This window comes from Pyrenophora tritici-repentis, chromosome 10 (genome assembly GCF_003171515.1).
Source record: "Pyrenophora tritici-repentis strain M4 chromosome 10, whole genome shotgun sequence".
Classification (NCBI taxonomy): domain Eukaryota; kingdom Fungi; phylum Ascomycota; class Dothideomycetes; order Pleosporales; family Pleosporaceae; genus Pyrenophora; species Pyrenophora tritici-repentis.
Window position 1 is genome coordinate 1,268,712 of NC_089399.1, and position 21,018 is coordinate 1,289,729.

General features: G+C 50.8%; 8 protein-coding genes across 8 annotated transcripts; 5 read left to right on the top strand and 3 right to left on the bottom strand.

Moving 5' to 3' along the window:
* Positions 1-1,986: 1,986 nt before the first annotated feature.
* On the top strand, positions 1,987-2,121 carry PtrM4_043150 (uncharacterized protein; the record flags this gene model as incomplete). Its single annotated transcript, XM_066104478.1, has 1 exon — positions 1,987-2,121. One exon carries the CDS (start codon positions 1,987-1,989, stop codon positions 2,119-2,121), a length of 135 nt encoding a protein of 44 aa, XP_065959042.1.
* Positions 2,122-2,707: 586 nt separating this feature from the next.
* Positions 2,708-3,826, bottom strand: PtrM4_043160 (glycosyltransferase family 2 protein; the record flags this gene model as incomplete). The annotated part of the gene is made up of 1 exon (XM_001937376.1): positions 2,708-3,826. The coding sequence occupies one exon, from the start codon at positions 3,824-3,826 to the stop codon at positions 2,708-2,710; it is 1,119 nt and encodes a 372-aa protein (XP_001937411.1).
* A 2,984-nt stretch (positions 3,827-6,810) lies between these two features.
* On the top strand, positions 6,811-7,981 carry PtrM4_043170 (Glyco-hydro-16 domain containing protein; the record flags this gene model as incomplete). The annotated part of the gene is made up of 4 exons (XM_001937375.1): positions 6,811-7,024; positions 7,077-7,302; positions 7,350-7,890; positions 7,940-7,981. The coding sequence occupies 4 exons, from the start codon at positions 6,811-6,813 to the stop codon at positions 7,979-7,981; spliced, it is 1,023 nt and encodes a 340-aa protein (XP_001937410.1).
* A 272-nt stretch (positions 7,982-8,253) lies between these two features.
* Positions 8,254-9,594, bottom strand: PtrM4_043180 (metal-dependent hydrolase related to alanyl-tRNA synthetase HxxxH domain protein; the record flags this gene model as incomplete). The annotated part of the gene is made up of 1 exon (XM_001937374.2): positions 8,254-9,594. The coding sequence occupies one exon, from the start codon at positions 9,592-9,594 to the stop codon at positions 8,254-8,256; it is 1,341 nt and encodes a 446-aa protein (XP_001937409.2).
* A 570-nt stretch (positions 9,595-10,164) lies between these two features.
* PtrM4_043190 (putative ngg1p interacting factor 3 nif3 protein) lies at positions 10,165-11,064 on the top strand (the record flags this gene model as incomplete). Its single annotated transcript, XM_066104479.1, has 1 exon — positions 10,165-11,064. One exon carries the CDS (start codon positions 10,165-10,167, stop codon positions 11,062-11,064), a length of 900 nt encoding a protein of 299 aa, XP_065959043.1.
* A 2,283-nt stretch (positions 11,065-13,347) lies between these two features.
* On the top strand, positions 13,348-15,649 carry PtrM4_043200 (FRQ1, Ca2+-binding protein (EF-Hand superfamily); the record flags this gene model as incomplete). The annotated part of the gene is made up of 5 exons (XM_001937372.1): positions 13,348-13,524; positions 13,587-14,780; positions 14,835-14,997; positions 15,046-15,387; positions 15,438-15,649. 5 exons carry the CDS (start codon positions 13,348-13,350, stop codon positions 15,647-15,649), a joined length of 2,088 nt encoding a protein of 695 aa, XP_001937407.1.
* Positions 15,650-17,760: 2,111 nt separating this feature from the next.
* On the top strand, positions 17,761-19,355 carry PtrM4_043210 (Atrophin-1 domain containing protein; the record flags this gene model as incomplete). The annotated part of the gene is made up of 3 exons (XM_001937370.1): positions 17,761-18,908; positions 18,974-19,171; positions 19,232-19,355. 3 exons carry the CDS (start codon positions 17,761-17,763, stop codon positions 19,353-19,355), a joined length of 1,470 nt encoding a protein of 489 aa, XP_001937405.1.
* Positions 19,356-20,154: 799 nt separating this feature from the next.
* PtrM4_043220 (GTPase SAR1 and related small G protein) lies at positions 20,155-21,016 on the bottom strand (the record flags this gene model as incomplete). Its single annotated transcript, XM_066104480.1, has 5 exons — positions 20,155-20,505; positions 20,554-20,745; positions 20,798-20,824; positions 20,874-20,893; positions 20,944-21,016. The coding sequence occupies 5 exons, from the start codon at positions 21,014-21,016 to the stop codon at positions 20,155-20,157; spliced, it is 663 nt and encodes a 220-aa protein (XP_065959044.1).
* Between the last annotated feature and the right edge of the window lie 2 nt (positions 21,017-21,018).

Genomic DNA, 21,018 nt, shown 5'->3' on the forward strand with positions numbered 1-21,018 from the left:
GTCGAGCGACTGCGTCTGTCGTCTGTCCAGGTGGGTAAAAGCTTTGTGGTGTGATCTGGACCGTCTACCCCTTCCTGCCCCTTTGCTTTCCTGACCTTGTCCTTGCCGGTGATTGGGCAAAGACCAAGGGTGTCGTCTGTAACGGGTAGGGTACCAGAGTCGCTATCTGGTATCCCCTTCTGGAAGGCCCCACAGGGCAAGGTACAACAGCAGCAAGTGGTGTGTAGGGACAGAAGTGGAAGAAGCCCAAAGCCACTGTGACGGGTGATCAGCACAGGAGTGCTTGCTAGGTGAGTACCAATAGCTTGGAACACCAGCTAGCATACCAGATATCGCGAGCCGTAGCTATCTGGTGTTCCATACCATGCGAACCATCCCAGGACCCAGGACGGGCGTTCCATGGCTCGGGCACTGTGGTGTAGATAGATAGTCTTGTGCGCCATCACACGCAAACCCAGTTGTGCGAGCTCGGGAGCCAATTTTGGCCTTGTTGCAACCGCACATCTCGCTTTCGCAGCGTCCAAGTGTGTGTGCGGGCACAACTCCGACGGCCAGCGCTACTAGCGACGCTGCCCGTTACAGTTCATGACGCGCCTTATTAGTTATCGACGGCCGTTGACCGGGGTGAGCGCGTGCCAGTCGAGGAATGGTGGAGAGTTAGATTGCTGGCGTCGGCTTCGCCTAGGTGTAGGCACGAATGACCCCACTACCAAGCCACGAACCCAGAAAGGAGGGAGCAAACACCGGCCAGGTGGGTCGACGATCCTTCCCGCCCACCACGAGCGACACTATGCCGTCTTGGGGCTTGAGACAGTCGACGGCCCGAAAAAAAGAGCAAGGATCGAGTCTCTACTTGAACGAACCGACGAGTAGGCGTACTGCTGGCGTCTACAAATGCTTTTTCCTTATCCATACCTGCAGCCTGTGGCTTGGGCTGGTGGCCTGACCGGTGGTCTGACTTCCATGAACAGAGCCTCACGATGCGCTCCAGATCTCGCCTCGAGCTGCCCTACTGGCTGCACATGACCGGATGGCTAATTTGGTGTCGGTATCCAGCACATCCTAGCCGATATCGAGTGTACACTGGAGAGCTGTGGGAATCCCTCCCCGTCAAATCTAGACAACCGACGCTGAAGTGTTTTTGTGAGGCTTGCCAGGGCACGCACAGGTGTGGTACTGGGAGAAACAATCGCCTACTCTCATTTCTGCTTCAACTCACTCATGAGGCCGTCATTGTCCCTAAGTGCGTCCAATCACTGCTCTTCGCAACCGAATCCATGGGGTGTGCTGGCAGTCTGGACTATAATTGCTACTGTCCACAGATAGATGGCGCGCACGGCTGCGGTACCGAAACAACAATGCCCAAAGACGCCACTTCGTCTCTGACGGCTAGAATGGCAACATCCGCAACCGCGGTAGGGGTAAGGGTCTCGAGACGAACTGGCAAGTAAGTGAAAAACAACTGCTTTCTCCTCCCAGAGGCGGAGCCAAAATGGACTTATTGGCCCGCGTGACAGATCAGTCCACCATGCATGCTTCGTCGCAAAACATCCCCGAGGTGGTCCTGGAGGACTCGTAGTCTAATTCTGAGGGGGGACTTGGCTGGCGTCGACTATCTCGCTTGAACGGCCCCCGCGTTCTCCTGATTCTGGCCCCCAAATTGTCGCTTACCCCAGTCCTGAGGGACAGCGTCAACCAGGCTGACCATTCAGATATTTGCACGCCAGATGACAAGGCTTGGTCTTGTAGGGTCCAGGGTGTCTGAGTGCATAGCAACGATATCGTGTCCCTTGGAACGCTGCAGTATAGACGTGGTTTGTTCGGCGACCATACTGTGAGACCTCACCAAACACGACCCATGTCAGTACTATTTCGAGACCGGCAAGTACTACGACCTGCGTCTGTCTTAGGTCCAGCAGCGTGGTCGAGACCGAAGATTGTGGGCCTTACCAAGCTTTTCTGTCTTACTAGCTCAAGCCTGTCACAATGAGAGTATCGGCACGAGCGCCTCCCCTCGGTACCATTAGTCCATTCGTATGTAATGCGGAGAAATATGTGGTCAAAGTAGAGTTGAAGTGGAGCACAGAGTATCCATTCCGTCGGGTGCACAAGTTTACCTAGGTAGTTCGCGAAAGAAGTAAGAATAATGTGGTTGTACCTGAGTAGCTCGATTCATGTCTTGCAAATGTATAAAATGGGTTTGAACGAAGTTTCGCGCCCCTTTGAAAGCAAAGGAAGCCCATGACTGATTCAAGGCTTCAACCTAGAAGTATCGAATGACGTCACGTCGACTGTTGCCAGTAGGTAGGTACGATTCCGCAGCACTGCCGGAACATTCCGTGTCGACATCCATAACAAAGTCAACATAATGCAGCAGGCATCTAAGTCACAGAACAGCACGGTATTGTGGAGAAAGTAAAACATTTTCGAACTCACGATTCATTGGCCTATCGCAGCCTATCCACATTGGGACCCAGGGGTATCATAAATAACAGAACGCCGAAAGAAATATCGCAAACCCCCCTGGACATAGGAGAAGGGTGGTGTGACAAGCCATGTTTCCCCCTTCAACAAAGAATAGCTCCATGTAAGCAAACATGGAGGATTTGCTAGCTAACCGTGTGGTCAGTTTTGCCCACCTGGATAGGCACTAGCAGCGATTCGAACTGTCTGAGACAGTCAAATCTGGTCGATGTCGGCATGGGACTTAGCCTTCCTTCTTGGTGTCTAATTTCGACTGTCCTGCATTCTTGCGTCCACTCCAACTCAAGTCACCAACGGTGGCCATGGTGTAAAATTTAATGAGCGAATGAAAGTATGAAAACGCCACATGAAAAAGGATGTACCGCAAATCCTGGGGATGATACCAGTACCATAGTATGACCTTGATCAACTTCGTTCCCCAGATAGACAGGATCAGAATGGTCAAAAGTCCTACGCGATGTGAAGACTGGGTATAAACTGTCGTCCGAGTAAACGTCCAGATAATAGCAAAGTCCCATGCCAGTGCTGTGTTGTAGAGCCACGGAATATAGGTCATCCAAGTTGTAATTGGCCACTTCATCCAAATGGTCAAGTCGGAAAGGAGTGCCTCGGGGTTTTGTCGCAAGGTTGTGCGGCTCCAGCGATGACATTGATCGAGAAACTTGGCGGGCAAGAGCTTGGAGGATTCCAGATCCATTCCACCCAGTCGAGTAATGATTCTCGCTTCAGGCGAGCTTTCAACCGCAACATTCCAGCCCTCGTTAATGACCCAGCGCGAAATGAAGTTATCATCGTCAGCTTGAACTGGCCCGATACCGCGCAAAGTAATGCACTCGAATTTCTTGCAGAGCATGTCGAAGAACGATTGGAAGCCTGAGCTTCGTTTCCCCAGCCACACGAGACGCTTGAAGAAACCCTGCCATAGGTACTCATCCAAGAATTCTTTCTGGAAACGTTCATCTTGTACAATAATTCTTCGTATAAGATTGAACCGGCCTGAAGCAACAAAAAACCCGCCGTCCATGAAAAACGATGCGATGATCTCAAAGGTATGGCGGGTGAGGTAGAGGTTGCCTATCATGTTCCAGAATCCTGCCACAAAGGAGTTTCCTTCGACACGCTCTACCCACTTTGTTGTTGCGATCAATCCAACTCTTGGGTCACTGAAAGCTCGAATTGCGACCTTGAGGCACTCAGAAGACTCCATGATAGCGGTGTCGTCGAGGTTGACCACGATTGGGGTATCGGCCATGTTCCAACCTGCCACTGCCTGGTAGCGCTTGTTCATTACGTTGGCAGCTGATGTGTACTTGATCTCTGTTTGAAATTCTTCCGGGGCCATCTTTTCGGTAACTTTCGCAACCTCTTGTTTGATATTTTCCACGTCGTTAGTAGTCGGCGCCGATAAAACCATGCATCCGGCCTTGCTTTGTAAGACACCTGTTACCATTCTCTCGAACATGGGAATATCTTCCTCGGTTTTCGGTCCTGCGGTAGATACAACGACTGTACAGTCTGATGGGAAGTACTGTGTTCCCTTTCCATCAGCAGACCTTGAAAATTGCTTAGAAAGAAGGAAAGCAAGGAGAGCGACAACGGTACGGCAGTATCGACCGAATACGATAGAAATGAACCAGACAATGTTAGGATCCTTAACGATACGGGCTTTTCTAGCTGATCTCCCGATACATATGACTGGTGCCATGTGCCAGAAGAGGGACATCATATACAACAAGGAAAGCCGACTCTCGGGCCCAAATTTTCGAAAGTAACGGATGAGACGTAAAATCCAAAGTAACATGAAGAATGATAGCCAATCTTCCCAAAGACGTAGAGACCACCAGCGATGTGCTGGAGCATGTGCCGGGCCAACCTCGACACCGGATAATAGCCAATCCAAGAGAGCAGGAAGAATCGAGAAGACTATCACAAACTGAATCTATGCTCTGTTGTTTGAAATATTCCGCAACGATTTTCCGGTGGAGGGATTGGATGTGTCTATGGAGGCACTCGGCTGAATTGGATTGTGGGCGGGAGCGAGCCCGCAGATGGAAGAGGATTGTGAGGCATAGCGAAGTTGAGTCTTACTACTTAGTTAAGTCGTTGCTTTTCTGAATTTGAGGAATATAAGGATTCTGCATGGCCGGAAAGTCTTCATATACACTGAGAAGAGTCATTGTACCACTAGAACAAACAATCAGTATTGCATGCAACAATGAATACATAAGTCTTCTGGAGCTGAATATGACTCCTTAGAAGCATGGTGTTGTGTTGGAGTGACTGTATAACGGTTACTTTGAGGTCTCGATCGTTGTAAACGCGTAAGAAAGAAGCCGCGATTTGTTAGAGAAGCGTGAATAGATCTATTCTAGGTATAGAAAAGATGATACATTGAACAGTTATTTCACTTGCAATGAAAGAGCTCAATCCGTTTCTTTCTGAGCTCGCATCTAGCTATGAAAACAATGTACGTTGTCATATATACATGGCTTACTTCACCTGTGTATCTACGTGGTGCAAAGACTCAGTCACAGCTTGAGGTCTCACATGAGCATTTTCCACAGCTCAGTTAGCGCCATGGCCAGAAAGCGACACTCTCATACAATGTAGTTCATGATAATGATCCACGACAGCGCCACGGAAACGGCTTAACATGTGGGGTGCGCATTGGGTTTGAGCCTTGAGCTTTGAGCCTCGAGCTTCGAGCTTTGAGGCCTGAAAAGGCGTGACTGACAAACGGAATCACAACTTCAATAATTAATACGACATGATCGTGTACCAATAGTGGGTATGACAGGCCAGGGTCTTGTTCCATGCATTCCATTGCTACACGAGGTCAAGAACTGCTCCATGCACATGGGAAGTGGCCTGAGGACGGCAACTATGCTGAAAGTGACACAAACTGGTAGCACAACAAAGCATTTATGACACAGATCATTACAAAGAAATTTTTAATGAGTCCTCATCCGTGTTCCCTTTGGCTTACGAGCGATGATGGCTACCTCGCACTGTAACTATTCCTACAAACGTTGTATAGACTTCAATGTTCGCGATACACAGTCTATGGCATACAGGAATTAAACTATTTTATACTTCAGAATCTAGGAAACGTTCATAGCTATTTCCGAAGTTACTTCTAGGGATCGGGCTGCACCAACACCTGCTTCAAGTCATCCCTTGCTCTGCTCTTTATACCCTGAGCCGCAACCACCCAACATGCTTACCCATCTTGTATATGACTTTGATTGGCTCCCTACACCAATTCTGATCGGTGTCGTGTTATGAGTAAAAACACGCAGTGTATTGTGAGCGGTGAGCATCTTAGCAGGAGACTACACAGGGAAAAGTTTTGAGATTTCTGTCAGCCTAAGCAGTGCTACGTTGAACCACGCGAGCTCTCCGCATGCGCCGTTTACCTGGATGCGAGGCTGCACCACCGGTAAATGCGCGGTGAGGAAGATTCTGTGGGGCGTGGAAGTCGGCCAGTGTGACCTCGAACATCAGATGCTCTTTCCATGGGGATGAACTGCGGGGTTAGTGCGACAGGCTAACCACCACAACACCCCGGAATCTTCTAAGCTGTTTCCTAGCAGTTGACACATCATACTCGTCGACAGATTCGCAGGTTTCGTTCGCAAAAGGTGGAAGGGGCGAGTGTCACGGTTAGCGATCGAAAGCGCTATTCCCAAAAGCAGCGAACATAAGAGGAAAGGCGCAAACCCATCATGTTCTCGCCCGTAAACAACCTTTGGAACCCTTTTTAACGATATTTGTTTCTTCTCGCTTCACCGTTGCGGGTCGACCCATCCGCGGAAGCAAGATCAGTTTAATAAGTACGCCAAGCACGTCCACCACTCAGAGGCCTCCAAGCGACTTGACCAGCAAAACTACTGAAACCGCCAAACACCAAGTAAGACTAACTGCCGCTACTTCTACCACGAGGTTACCGGTGTCTGGACTCCCATCATGTGGGACGCCCACGTTTGCCATGGGGAGTTCCCAACTGCCCGAATGGGCGAATTTCCCGCGAACAATTTGAGCCTGGCGCATTTGTCACATTATGTATTGCAAAACTACAAGGGGTTTGTCACTGATTCGAAACGGATATCCAATGAGAACATTTCCCAGTAGAACACCAGGTCACGCAATCTCCTAGGAGCGGAACGCCTTCTGCATCGCGCAGCAGACCGAGATTTATTGTCGACTCTGTATAGGGAGGAATAGTAGCATGCGCAGTCAATATGCATGACTATAAGTATAAGACATGAACCCAGCATTTATTTCTGTACGACTATACACCCAGAATCTCTTGTATATACGACTACTATGTCTTTCAAGTCACTCTTCGTTTCGATTCCGCTCTTTTGGCGCTGTGCCACCGCACTACCTGCAGGACCCGGTTCCTGGCAAAACGGCAGCTCCTATGTTTACCCTTCCCAGGATGATTTCTCGGCTTCAGCAGCTTACAACTTGATCGACACATACGATGCGAGTAACTGGGTGTCTAAGTTCGATGTTCAGGATATCGCTGATCCTACGCGTACGTTGGCCATGTGTAACTTTGTAGTACTCGACACTAACATGTATTACAGATGGATTTGTCGACTACGTCAACCTACAACAAGCTCAGCAACAGGGCTTGCTCAAGACACAAAATGGACAAGTTTACATGGGGGTAGACTCAACATCACATCTCGACCCGAATGGTCCAGGACGTAAGAGTGTACGAGTGCAAAGCAAGACAGCGTACAATCATGCCCTTGTCATTGCAGACTTTGCGCATGTCCCGGGTAGTGCATGTGGTTCGTGGCCGGCCTTGTACGTATATCATGTTCCATGAGGCGAACACATACTAATGTTCCCAGCTGGATGGTCGGACCCAACTGGCCAAACCAAGGCGAGATCGACATCTACGAAGGCGTGCACTTGTCCTCCTCGAACCAAATTACCCTCCATAGCTCCCCAGGCTGCACCCCAACCATCGGCTCGGGCGGCGAATCCGGTTCGCGCATCAACGGCGCAGATTGCGGTGCGGGAGGCGGCTTCAACGGCTGCGGCATAATGGCCAATAACCCCGTGACATATGGTTCACCATTCAATGCCAACGGCGGTGGAGTCTACGCTACTCTCTGGACAAGCTCTGGTATCAAGGTGTGGTACTTTGCTACTCGAAACGTGCCTGCGAACATCAAGAGCGGAAACCCGGACCCGTCGACTTGGGGCAAGCCAGTAGCCAACTTTGCAGGATGCGACTTTGATGCAAAGTTCAGGAACCTGAATATCGTCTTTGATATCACCTTTTGTGGTGATTGGGCTGGTGGTGTTTGGGGCTCAACTTCGCAATGCTCCTCCATTAACCCCAGCTGTAGCGCTTATGTGGCGAGTCAGCCGCAGAACTTTTCTGATGTGAGTATTGTCGGTTTTCCACTTGATGAGCAGCACTGACAATGAATAGACATACTGGCTCATCAACTCTGTCAAGGTGTACAGTGCATAATTGTTCTTACACCAAGAACACTACCAGATTATATGATCTGTACGTTTCCCTATGCGACATGGGAACATGTTTATATATCCTTCTTCTTCAACCTTTCATCTTGAATGTACACACATCCGGGTATTTCGCTTCTTATATAGAGAATATTCTTCTTCATCTGTTGCATCTGAGGAGGCCCACCGCCAGGACGCTCGCTCAATACCCTAGAACTTCTCTTCTTGTCTATATTTATTTGTGTATATATCTATCCATCATATATTCTACTATAACACCTAGCGTGTGTTTACAACATCCCTCAACGCCTCTATCTCGCCTTTCTGCCACTCAGTAACCTTGCCTTGCCACTTCTCTCCCTTACCGCCGCCCTTTGCTGTACTCACAACTTCCTTGACCTTGGCAGTCATCTTCTCAACTAACTCTGGCATCCCAAATACGAGAACGGATCCAGATGTCTTGACTTCACCGGAGCACAATACCACGACACCGTCCCGCTCCTTGACTGTATCTTTGACTTCGAAGAATACCATGTTGATGAAGTCCAATCCGTCGGTTGTGCGGTGGGAGAATGCCACCTCTTGGCTCTGCAACTGCGTCTTTATACGTTCGCCTTCGAAGCTTGCAATTTCTGCAAGCAGTTTCTTTTCTTTCTTTCTCGATTCCGAAACTTGGTCACTCATTCTTTGCACGCCAGCTGCTACATCCGTGGGCGCAGAGCTGGAAGATAACGAGACAGCTATCGTACGAAGACCGTTGATGGCCTCCGTAGCCATCCTGATAGCGCGATCGCCAGCCGTGAAAAAGAGTCGGCAGTTTGTTCCTCGCACGGATTGAGTGTGATGGAGAAGGATCACGCTAATGTGCGCTGAATTCTGGAGATGGGTCCCACAGCAAGCATTATAGTCCATGTCCCCGATCTTGATGAATCGCACAACGCCTTTTTCTTTGTCATAGTCATCAGGTAAGCTATCACTCCCTTTTCCCTCTGGTGTTTCAACCGTAATTGGCATGCTTTCTCCAATCTTCGCATTACAGTCCTTTTGTATCTTCTGAATCTCATCGTCTGTCGGTTTTCGTGGTAGCTCAACGTAGTTCATTTCTCCGGGTTGACCCATGCTCCACCCAAGTGTTGGTAGGTCCATGCCGTCCATGATAGCGGATAGAAGGTGCTGTCCAGTATGTTGCTGCATGAGATCCCAGCGCCTAGCAAAATCGACAGTTTGGCGAACCGGCATTCCAGGTGGAAGCGGTGTAGGCGAGAAATGTATACAACGCAGGCCATGACGTTGGATACTTCGTATTGGTATTTCTTCCTTGCTTTCATCATGTTTCAATGTGGTCAGAACGCCGTGGTCTGTATGTTGGCCGCCACCCTCGGGGAACAGAACAGAATCGGCAAGCTCGATAAGATATGTTTTGCTGCCGGTCGCATCTCCATTCTCGATGCCTTTTGTTGGGTCGGTCGACTTTTTCGACTTTGATTTTCCCGCCTGTTGTACTGGTTTTGGCGGCACAAATTCTTCGCAGGAAACAACTTCAGTTTCGAGGGTTTGAAGATAAGAATTCTTTTGGCATTGCAGAGCGCCAACTATGGCAGGTGCCGTGGTAGCACCCATGATTGCGACTGTATAACGACGGAGTGTGTGGAGATTGAGTAGAGGAACTCTAGATGAGGTGTGACTCGACGCTATAACGGATGTTGACCGAAAGATAGAGAAGCCGCGGGAAGTTGTCCACTTAGTCAGCGCGTTGACGACGTTCATGAGGCTACTAGAATCCAGATCTGCAAGAGCTCCAGGTTCACGGATCTAGATTTTAGTACCTTGTCTATTCGGGATGTATTGACCCAAGATTCAAAGGAGCAGGGAGCGATCTGGGAGCGATACCTGCTGGTCTAGGCTGCTTTTGGTCTAGCGCCTTTGCGTCTCGAGCAGCCGTCACGGGCTCCCTGAAGCATCAGCAGCTTCTCGTCCCAACATACCTTACATGATGTCCCCAAAATTGCTTTTTAGTCTTTGCGAAAAACGTCAGCGTTTGTGATGCGACAGATGAACTAACGGTGGCTGCATCGAATGTGCCAGCACCATAGAGCCTATAATGACGTACTTGACGCCAAAAGTCACGAAGCTTTCGGCAGGCTTGCATTATGTCTACTAATGAACAGACTACTAATATTTATGTCCTTAATGTCAAGACCTAAGAAACCCACGCATGCGGCGGTAACGCGCTTCGTTGAGAACTATCTAGCAATCAAGGAAAACGATGTACCACGTCTCTATCACGCACCCCGAAACCCTCGCTACGATCCAGAAACTGCTGTCGTCGAGCAAGTTGTGCTGAGCGTCACCCCTACACCAGGCGTCTATTCGTTGATCGGTTACCCATTAGACGAGAGCACTGTCGGCTCTGCAGCGCCTCTTCCACAGATACACCCTCGACCGCCGCGAACGCTCTGTTTCCTACATCGACCCTTTACTCTCGATCGGCGCAATGTACGCAATGGAACGCTCGTAATCTCGAGCCACACAGCTTTTGATGAGGTGCTTACTGTGGGATGGAATACGGCGCTGGCGGGGCGGCTGGGCATGAACATTGCAGACTGCCTCTGCGTGCAGGGATACAAAGGAGACCCAGAGAGGAAGATTGGGATCATTGGCCAGGTTTCTGTATCTTTGAATGAGCTTTCTAGACTCATACAGGAAGAGTTTGGTACTGCAGAGCTCGCGCACGCTGGGCAATCTGATGAGATAGGCATCATTGCGATCATGAACGCGTTCAATGAGGAGGAGGTGCATTGCGTATTAGAGATGGCAAGACAACAGGGCTGGATTGCACCTGATCAGGGCGGCAGACATGTACTCTACCTGACTGGCCAGCCGCGTGTTAGTGGGTTAGAAGCAGCTAAAGCGCTAGGAATATCGGTAGCTTGTGTAGGACATCGGCAAGCTGAAAACTGGGGTATCAGATATATGAGTGAAAAGTTACGGAGGGCTTTTCCCAGCACGAAGGTAAAGGAGGTGTACGAGGAGGAGACTCCTCTTGTACGAGTGAAGAAGGAAGCTATCGCGACAGAACCGGCATGTTGATAACCGTTAGGAGATTGAATAGAAACGCCATGTCAGCATTATATTGTGTTTCGCACCTTGCTTTGCTTGAAATCTATACACAGTTCGCAAAGAATCCTTATTGTGAAATGTAATTAATGCCCTTCTTTCCAAGCCACAAAAATTGGTTTTCAAGATGAAGGTCAAAAATCTGCACAAAAAGTCAAAACGTCAAAAAATCAAAAAATTCGCCCGGAAAAGCTGGGCGAGAAGCAAAAAAGGGAAGAGCCTTTATTTCTTTTCAAAAAGACACCAAACAGGGCCGAACCGGAGTCGAACCGGTGGCTTCGGGAACGTAGCACATGGGTTTGCTGCAGTCCTACACTCTACCACTGAGTTACCGGCCCAGATGAGTTTGATGAAAGAAAACAGAGTTACTCACAATATAATCATGGCAAAAGAACAGATTTTAAGGACTTGAAATGTACCCCGCACCTGGTGGGGCATTCTCATCTGGCAAGCCCGAACACGGGGATGAGTCTCACTCTTTTAGACAAGCGAGATAACACTCGATGCATTAAGCTTCTAGATTAATCGCACTCAGCTATTACAGTCTTACCTGAATGAATTCTCACAGAACTACCCTTGCGACGGGACTGAACACGTATGATACTTGTCCGGCAAGGCAGCAGAAACATCTTCACAGTCTATTTACGATAGCTACTTCGAAACTAGTACGTTCATATCTGACAAGAAAATCTTACTATGTGCCTAATTGCCATCTAAGATCCGTTTAGCCAGGCTGTCGCCACTTGGGGCCTCTCTAGGTGCCGTGCTAACCGATTCAAGGTGGCATATGGCCAACCATATTAGAGTACACAGAAATTGATAGGAAGCCTAATATTTACTTGAATCAGAAGAACGTGTGCGAGGGTATATAGAGTTGCCAAGGTCTTCCAAGATGTAGTCATTCAGTCCATTCCCCAAGTTCAACTACGCCTCTACTTTCTGCATACCCGAACTAAGACGCACAAATGGCGGAAACAAACATGAGACAAAAGCCACACCTCAACAAACCATTGATGGATCAACTCAATCGAATCCCTTGGCGCTGCCTTATCATTCCCGGCTCGCTCCTATCCTTTCTCGGCATCTACACCTGCTTTCAAATGATCGACTACACCCAGATGCCTCAAAAGAGCCAAGGCCAGATCACTGCTTTTGCCCATGTGGCGATATTCTTCATTGGCGTTATGATAACCTTTGTGGGGTTTGTTCTTTGCGCAACGTGGTATTATATGTGGGACAAACGATTCATGCCTTTAGCGGAGGCAGAGCAACAGAGAAGAGATATGGCAGCAGCACGGGACCGAGAGCATCAACTTCAAGAACAACGTCCAGAACAACATCAAAACATCGTTTGAGAGACACGTCGTTTTCCCGATTAGGGTCTGGAGGTGTGGTAATCCGGAGAAGAACAATTGCAAATGCCAGTAATCTATCTAGTCCGCGTTGTGACATTCGGCCATGATATGACCGCATGCCAAGTCTTACGAATCCAATGTCAAACTTGTAGCCGAAATTAGATAAAGAATCCACTGACACACAGGATACGACGTCCACTATACACTTTAGGGAGTAGGAGTGTCTGTTGCAAAGTTATACTGTAGACTACATGTTTGCTTTCTATGAGTAGTGTTTTTGATGCTGGCCACTACAGTAATAAACCGTTGACAAAGGCCAATACTGAAGGATCGCCTGTGCCTGATGATGGGCGACGCTAAAGCCTGACACGAAAATCAGGGTGATTGGCATCTCTTGCAACACAGCGCTTTATGGGGATCGGCAGCCGCAGCAATACCGGCCGCACCCGTGCACAGCAAATAAGGTATTCCGGGATGCCGGGTTGAGGCTCGACACACGCATCGAGGCTCTTCTAAGTGACGTCCAATGCCACCCTGACAGGGCCGATAATGAGGCGAGGTCAGGCGATGAAGCGGTGAAGGCGGATTATTCACATTTGCACACAAGGGGCACCTGGTAAAATACAGTTCAACGCAAACACGCGAGTTGTCTACGTCCATGGACAGGTTGCAGTTCGTAACAGTTCCTCTCATCCGTGCCTTCCCCACGCTTTCTCCGACCCCCGCAAATAGCTCGCTTTAAAATTTAGCGTAGCTCCGAGCTCGCAAGCGACGGCGGGTTGGCCGACTCACCACAACATTGAACCGTGTCCTGGCCCTCGAGACCCTCACACTGGCCTTGTAAACTCCCCTCTAGGTCAATTGCATTCGCAGAGTCCCAGACAAGTGTCAGCTCCTCACCATGGCGACTGTCAAGGAAGAAGTGCGCGAGGTGCTGCTGGGCACGACAGACGAGCCCCAGCTATCGCAGCTCACACGCGCTGTCTTTATGAAGCACGCGGAAAAGGACGAGTCGGGTGAATACTACCTCAACGAGGATCAATTCATCACAGCTGTTGCGCCCGAGAGCGAGGACTACGTAAGCAGGGTCTTCTGCCGTGTGTCGAGTCAAGTAGAAGCTAACGGCGCGCCCGTTTCCAGCACAAGATCAAGCGTTTCCAGTATGGCATCCTCTTCCAGGTAGCTGACCGCGATCAAAAGGGCAAAGTCAGCATCCATGACTGGTCCGTCTTCCAGAACTTGCTTGCAAAGCCCGACGCCGAGTACGAGGTCGTCTTCCGCTTCTTCGATAAGCGGCGGACCGGCTACATCAACTTTGACGACTTCTACGAGACATGGAAGGCACACAAGACCGAGGACAGCCTGCCCTTTGACTGGGAGGGCGGCTGGGCATCGCTATACATTGGGTCTAAGAAGCACAGGCATACCATGACGTACCCTCAGTTCGCCCAGTTGCTGCGAGGGCTGCAGGGAGAGCGTGTTCGTCAGGGGTTCACCTACTTTGACAAGAACAAGGATGGTTTCATTGAGCCTGAGCATTTCCAGCGCATAATACGCGAGACTGCAAGCCACAAGCTCTCCGACTACCTCCTCGATAACCTCCCCACTCTTTGCAACATCTCGGTTGGCAGCAAGATCTCATACGCCAACGTCCGTGCCTTCCAGAATGTCATCCAACAAATGGACATGATCGAGCTTATAATCCGTAATGCCACACAAAAGAGTCATGACGGCAAAATCACTCGTGCAGACTTCCTCAATGAGGCTGCAAGGATAAGCCGATTCAACCTCTACACGCCCATGGAGGCAGATATCCTCTTCCACTTTGCTGGTCTGGACGAGGCTTCTGGACGACTCGGTCTGCGAGACTTTGCCCGAGTTCTCGACCCGTCCTGGCACCGAACAGGACTGTTGGCAGCTGGTGGCGTATCCGAGGCAGGCCAAAAGGTCTTTGCGACGACAAAGTCGATATGGCACGATATACTCGAGTCTGTCCACCACTTTGCTCTCGGATCCTTGGCTGGTGCTTTTGGTGCCTTTATGGTTTACCCCATTGATCTTGTCAAGACAAGGATGCAGAACCAGAGGAGTTCGGGCGTTGGGCATGTCCTCTACAAGAACTCGCTCGACTGCGCAAAGAAGGTCATCAAGAATGAGGGTTTCAAGGGTCTATACTCGGGTGTGCTTCCCCAGCTTGTCGGTGTAGCCCCGGAAAAGGCCATCAAGCTCACAGTAAACGACCTTGTCCGAGGCAAGCTGACGGACAAGTCGACTGGCCAAATCAAGTTCACTTCTGAGATGCTGGCTGGTGGTACTGCGGGTGCTTGCCAAGTTGTAAGTTCTGCTGCTGCATTCAAATACTTCACAGGCTAACATGCAAAACCAAAGGTCTTTACCAACCCCCTTGAGATTGTCAAGATTCGATTACAGATCCAGGGTGAACTCTCCAAGAACGTTGAGGGTGTTCCAAGGCGATCTGCCATGTGGATTGTTAGGAACTTGGGTCTCGTTGGGTTGTACAAGGGAGCTAGCGCTTGTCTTTTGCGTGATGGTAAGTGCAGTTGTTGTGTTCTGAAAAGGCTAACTAACATGTGAACAGTCCCCTTCTCTGCCATCTACTTCCCCACTTACAGTCATCTGAAGAGGGACGTTTTCGGCGAGAGCCCCCAAAAGTCGTTGGGTGTACTACAGATGTTGAGCGCCGGTGCCATCGCCGGTATGCCTGCAGCCTATTTGACCACACCTTGTGACGTCATCAAGACTAGGTTACAGGTAGAGGCGCGAAAGGGTGAGGTTACTTACACTGGGCTTCGACATGCGGCAACGACGATTTGGAAGGAAGAGGGATTCAAGGCCTTCTTCAAGGGTGGTCCGGCCCGTATCATGCGATCGTCGCCGCAGTTCGGATTCACCTTGGCCGGCTACGAGGTGTTACAACGAGGTAAGTGTTTCACAACGCTGTGTGCAATACACATGCTTACATGTTCCAAGCGCTGCCAATGCCGGGCTCCAGTCATGCAGATGCGTCAAGCCTTGAGCCTTCAATGGGTCTCGAGGAAGCCAAGGCACCGCTGCCGTACCTCCGCAGCCGCAACGCACTCAAGGTGATCCTCGATCTGGACGAGAACTTCGGTAGACCCAAGATGCCTGCGGGTTCCAAGTTCCCAGGGATTCCCGTATTCGGCAAGAAGCCGGAAGCGTAGTCGGGCTATGCACGTGGGCAGCCGAGACTATTGCGGCTGAGGCTAAAATGGGATTGGACGATTCTATGCATGATTGTTTTTTCCAAGCGTTGAGCACGTTCTTACTTACCACGACAGTCAGTGTGGTGGGGGTGGGTGTGCTGTCACAAGTGTCGAAGCATTTCTGGCGGGCACAGTAATAGATAGACAAGAGTGCATACCGCATGAGACTGTACAATAGGAAGGGTAGGACAGTGATGGCGATGGCAGGGGAGCGAGGGTGGCATTGCATACGGTACTCGCACACGCATGCACATGTAGTCGATAACGGACCAGTGTCCGGGTAGAAACAATGAGATAGGTACATGACCTAGAGTTGATCTAGACGCTGGGTGGATGTGCGGCTTGCTGGTCGCTTGAGGAGCGGGCAGCACAACCTTGGAAACGGTCAGGCCATGCCGCAGATTAGCGCTTGAGACCACTGGGCGGGCTGATGGAAAGCTTGGAAATGCCATGGCTAGGCTGACGATGTGTTCGCCAAAGTGCTGATATTCTAGAGTTGCAGTCATGGTCATGGCAGCAATTCGTGGCAGCCATTCGGCCCAGGGAGGCTGGCTAAAGAGCGACGAACAACTGGGGCCCGACGCAAACGAGTGGGTGCGAAGTGTGGCCGGGCTGGACGCTTGATCGACCCCATGGAGTGGCTACCCTTGTGGGGGCCCAGAGCAGCTAGCGGCTTGCAAAGCGGGGAGAGGCGCTGGGGACACTTGGGGCGCGGTGAAGCTTTGCCCTGTTTGCCCTGCTTTGGTGGGAGCCTCATGTGTGGATTGGACTGGAGCCTCGCGCTGTAGGTAAGCTGCCGCTGGGCTGCGCCTCGCCCATGGAGCAAAACGGCACCGGGCCTGACGACGACGACTACTGTTGTTCAGTCCAGAGCCGCACCCCGTCGTCGTCCTCTTGTAGCCAGCACCACACTGAGCCCTTCACCCTCGCACCCCCCTCTAACCCCCCCGCCCCCCGCCTTTTGCACCCTTCGTCTGCTTGTTGCTGCATTCGCTGCTCCGGGGCTTCCGCCAGTTCCTCCATCTGCTGCGCAAGGCCACGGCCCAAAGCCCCCGCAATCAGCCTCCTCGTCCTCCAGCGCAGCCGCACCGCCGGCCCAGACGCTGCTGCCCCCCCCCCCCCCCCCCGTGTCCTGCCTGGCCTGAAAGCTTGAAAGGCAGACAGAATTCACAGACTGCCGTCATCTCGTTCATGCGACACGCGACCCGGTGCTTGTCTCATCTGCGCCCACCAAAGTTGATGTTTGCGATCGGCAGCCCTCTTCGACACCGCCTTGAGGCTGAAAAAGAACCGTCGCACTGGCACCTTCGGGTATGTTTTTCACCGCGCAGAGCCGCTTCCTCGCTGGCGTCTTCACATTGCATCACTTCTCCCCACATCTCCACACTTAATTCGCGACTCATGCTTCTGCTCGCCATTCTTCCATGCCCATGACCATCAAGCCATTCCACCCACAACCCCACCCCTGCTTGTCCCATTCGCGACACCCATCCGCCTCTAGCCCTGCTCGCATCTGACGGCAACGGGCCGCCTCTTTCTGTCTTCTCAAACACTTGCACTCGACTAATACACTCTCTCCACCTGACACTGTCCGCACCCGTGTTGTCGTCTACGCTTTCCATCTCCTCATCGTTGCAACAAGAATGCAGCCGATGGTCATGCTGACTTCCCTTCAGACAGCCATCCAAGACTGGTCTTGCTGTGCCACCCGTTCCCTTCACCGCCGCCTTGGGCTCTTTCTTGGAGCCTTTGCCGAGCAATCTCTGGGGTAATTGCCCGCTGTTCTGCTACATTGACCCCTGATTTTACCTTCAGGATTTGCTATGCAGATACTAGACACAGTCGAATACTACGGAGAAGAAGACGCAATTCTAGGATCCCCCCCTCTAAAAGCAATCATCGTAAAGACAACGCCATCGCGGACCCCATCACCCCGCCAGTCTCCACCTTGCCGCTCTCAAACCATCGTACAGAGCGTTAGTTGTTCTCTCTCTCCATCACAGAAACGTCCTAATAGGCGCAAGGCCCGAACTCAGCCGACCCAAGGGGACTGGGTCCTCCTTCGGCAGATGGACCCAAACCACCCTGACATCGCCCAACGAGCAAGCGAAGTAGCCCTCAATTATTCAGACTCTGGTACCAGTGACGACGAAATGCTGGACGTTGAATCTCCCAACACAGTAGCCGTGTCGTCTAACCACAACGGTGCGCTGCCAGCAATTCCAAACACCCATCCTGCGGTCCTACAGCAGACAGCTCAAGAAGCCCTTCTATCCACTCCCGACCCAAAAGCAACAGCTACCCACAGAGACTCGGTACTGGAGGAGGATGTCATCAGACACGGCGGTATGCTAGCGGACAGGCGTTCATCCCAGGCTTCTGTCGGCCCCCTGGGCAATAGTATGCGGTCTAATTCCCTCGCTTCAAACTTGAACTCTGTCACCTCCACACTGTCAAATACATCGCTCCACCCACCAAGCCAGCCATTCGGGAGTTCCCCAAATGGCCATGCCCAAGAGAATGACACAGTAACACTTGGCTTGCGACAATTGACAATTCCTCAATCCAGAGGAGTTTCAATGGACACGCTTCCTGCATTACAGGCCATTTCCCCAGCGCGTGATGGAGCAGCTGCCTCTCCTAGCCAACAGCTACCCTCGTTCCGCCACATGGACGATATAGCGCGATCAGCAACAAGCGATCATGAGGCAACTCGATCAAATAGCTTCCCCCATCGGCCTTCACTGTCTTCTGTAGGACACTCACCAACCTCCATGGTCCGACAACTTTCCATGAGCTCTCATTCTCCAGCAGCACCTTTCCCCCCAATGAGCGCATCGTCTCCCATGAGTGCCAGCGAACCACCTCATCGTGGCGATTTGTTCCTAAGAACCACAGGCGGGGGCGTCTTTAGTACTGATGCACGGAGACCTTCACAAGCGGCATCGGACACTGGTCATTATCCTGCCACAATATCATCCGCTTCAACAAGTGAGAGCTACCAAAGCTCAGATGGCCTCAGTCCTGGTACACAGCCAGCACCTATCGAACAAAGGCCGCGACACATGAGCTTAGACGGTGCACTTGCATCGAGAGTGCTACCACCTCCGTTAGGCTCTGGTTTACAGCATGGCATTCCCTCACACGCCACCGGATCATTCAAATGCGACTATCCAGGCTGTGCTGCCGCTCCTTTCCAAACACAGTACCTTTTGAAGTAAGTAGTTTATTAGTCGTGAGACTTGCCTGTGCCCTGCCAGTTTTGTAAACTGATGTTCGCAGTTCACATACAAACGTGCATTCGTCAATTCGACCACACTATTGTCCGGTGAAAGACTGTCCACGAGGTGAAGGCGGCAAAGGCTTCAAGCGGAAGAACGAAATGATACGACATGGACTCGTACACCAATCGCCGGGCTATGTATGCCCGTTCTGTCCAGACCGTGAACACAAGTATCCAAGACCGGACAATCTCCAGAGGTGTGTGACTCGATAAAATCTCCACTTTTCGCCTAGAGACCGAACTAACGCATTCGCTAGACACGTACGTGTACATCATCCAGATAAAGACAAAGATGATCCCGAGCTGCGAGACGTGCTGGCCCAGCGTCCCGAAGGCGGCAGTCGTGGAAGGAGGCGGCGTGTGAGCGACTCTGGCCACTAAACTTCGTCGAGCCATGACGCCATTATTGCACTTTGGTACCATCATGGCAGTACCGCATTCGGAGTAGGTTCGACAGAGAAAACTGTGAATATCCTACGTTTATATTTTATATTAGTTTTGGGAGGATAACCATGTCTAAGCGTTTTTCACAATTGGGCTGCATGATATACCAAGGGTGGGGCGCAACAAAGGCCTTTTCCAACGAGGGCGGAGATTGGATGTCTTCTTTTATAATCCCTATTGATCGGATATTACTGTTATATGTAATCCCTGCTCCTCCCGAGTCTGCACTTGCACTCTGCATTCTAGCTGTTTCTCTTTTGGTAACTTAGCCTGCGAACCTGGATTTTTCACTACGTTCGCTTGGAGAATTTCAGTAGCGATATCACGTGGTTTGTAAGATTTGATGTCTTGTACCAACTTTTGGAACCTTGGAACTTGGTTATGGGTAATATGCGACCCCCTGTCTAGACATCAAGTACGAAAATGTGAAATCGCACTTGTTACTCAACTTGAGAATTGCAGGACTTTGCACTGGTTCAAAACCCCTGCATGTGGAGACTGTGGCGTAGGCAGATGACGTAGAAACACTGCGAGAGACAAAGAGGCGGGGAAAGGAAAAAAAAGCCAACATTTGTTAAAATCATTAATTAAAAGATCAGGTGGCCCCAGTAACTGCTCTTGAACACACAGGTGGACTCGCAATGAAACAACCCGTACTCCAAATCCTAATGTCCCAGAATGAACACAGTGACTGACGCGAAACATGCTGGTAGGCTCAAAAGAAATTCGGCTTCATCTAGCAGTTGCACCCTGCAGGTCCCTGTGTCTGGTTGGCTTCCGGCCTTAGGTTGACCCCCTGTCGTTGCTGGCCTGGCCTCAGGTTCCGTGGGCCTGCCTGGTCAATAGGCAGCTTCTTTGCAATAGCTGTGAAGAGCTCCTTTACGTTCTCGCACGTCTTTGCCGATGTCTCAAAGAAGAGCAGGCCGGCCTCGCGGGCATATTGTTCTGCATCGGCAGTAGAGATGGCGCGCTTATCGGGCGATTCTGTAACAAGATCGAGCTTGTTTCCAGCAAGAGCGATGATGATGTTCTCGTTCGCTTGGCGTTGAAGCTCCTTGACCCAGGCCTTGGCCTTATCCAAAGATGCCTATGTTCCGTCAGTACCGCGGTTTCAGGTTGCGCAGAAAGTACCTACGGCCTGTGTGATGTCATATACGACTACGGCGCAGTTTGCATTTCTGTAGTACATGGGCGCAAGCGACTTGTAGCGCTCCTGGCCTGCTGTATCCCAGATCTCAAACTTGACCGTTGTGTTCTCATCGAGGGCGATGGTTTGGGTGAGGAAGGCGGCGCCAATAGTAGATTCCCGGTAGTCGTCGAATTGGTCCTGTGTGAATCAGCCGGGGGTTTTCTCGTGGCTGGGGGTAATGATAGCCTACCTTAACGAAGCGCAATACCAGAGACGACTATGGTCATGTTAGCTTCGACTATGGCTGCCTTGATAGACGTACGCACCTTTCCGACTGCGGACTCTCCTATGCAGTGTTAGTCGTACGCATATCAAACGAGATTCAGCAAATCCTACCCAACAGCACCAGCTTAAACTGGGCGAATCTAGAGCCTCCGGGCCGTTGGCCTTGCTGCATCCTGGCCGACATGG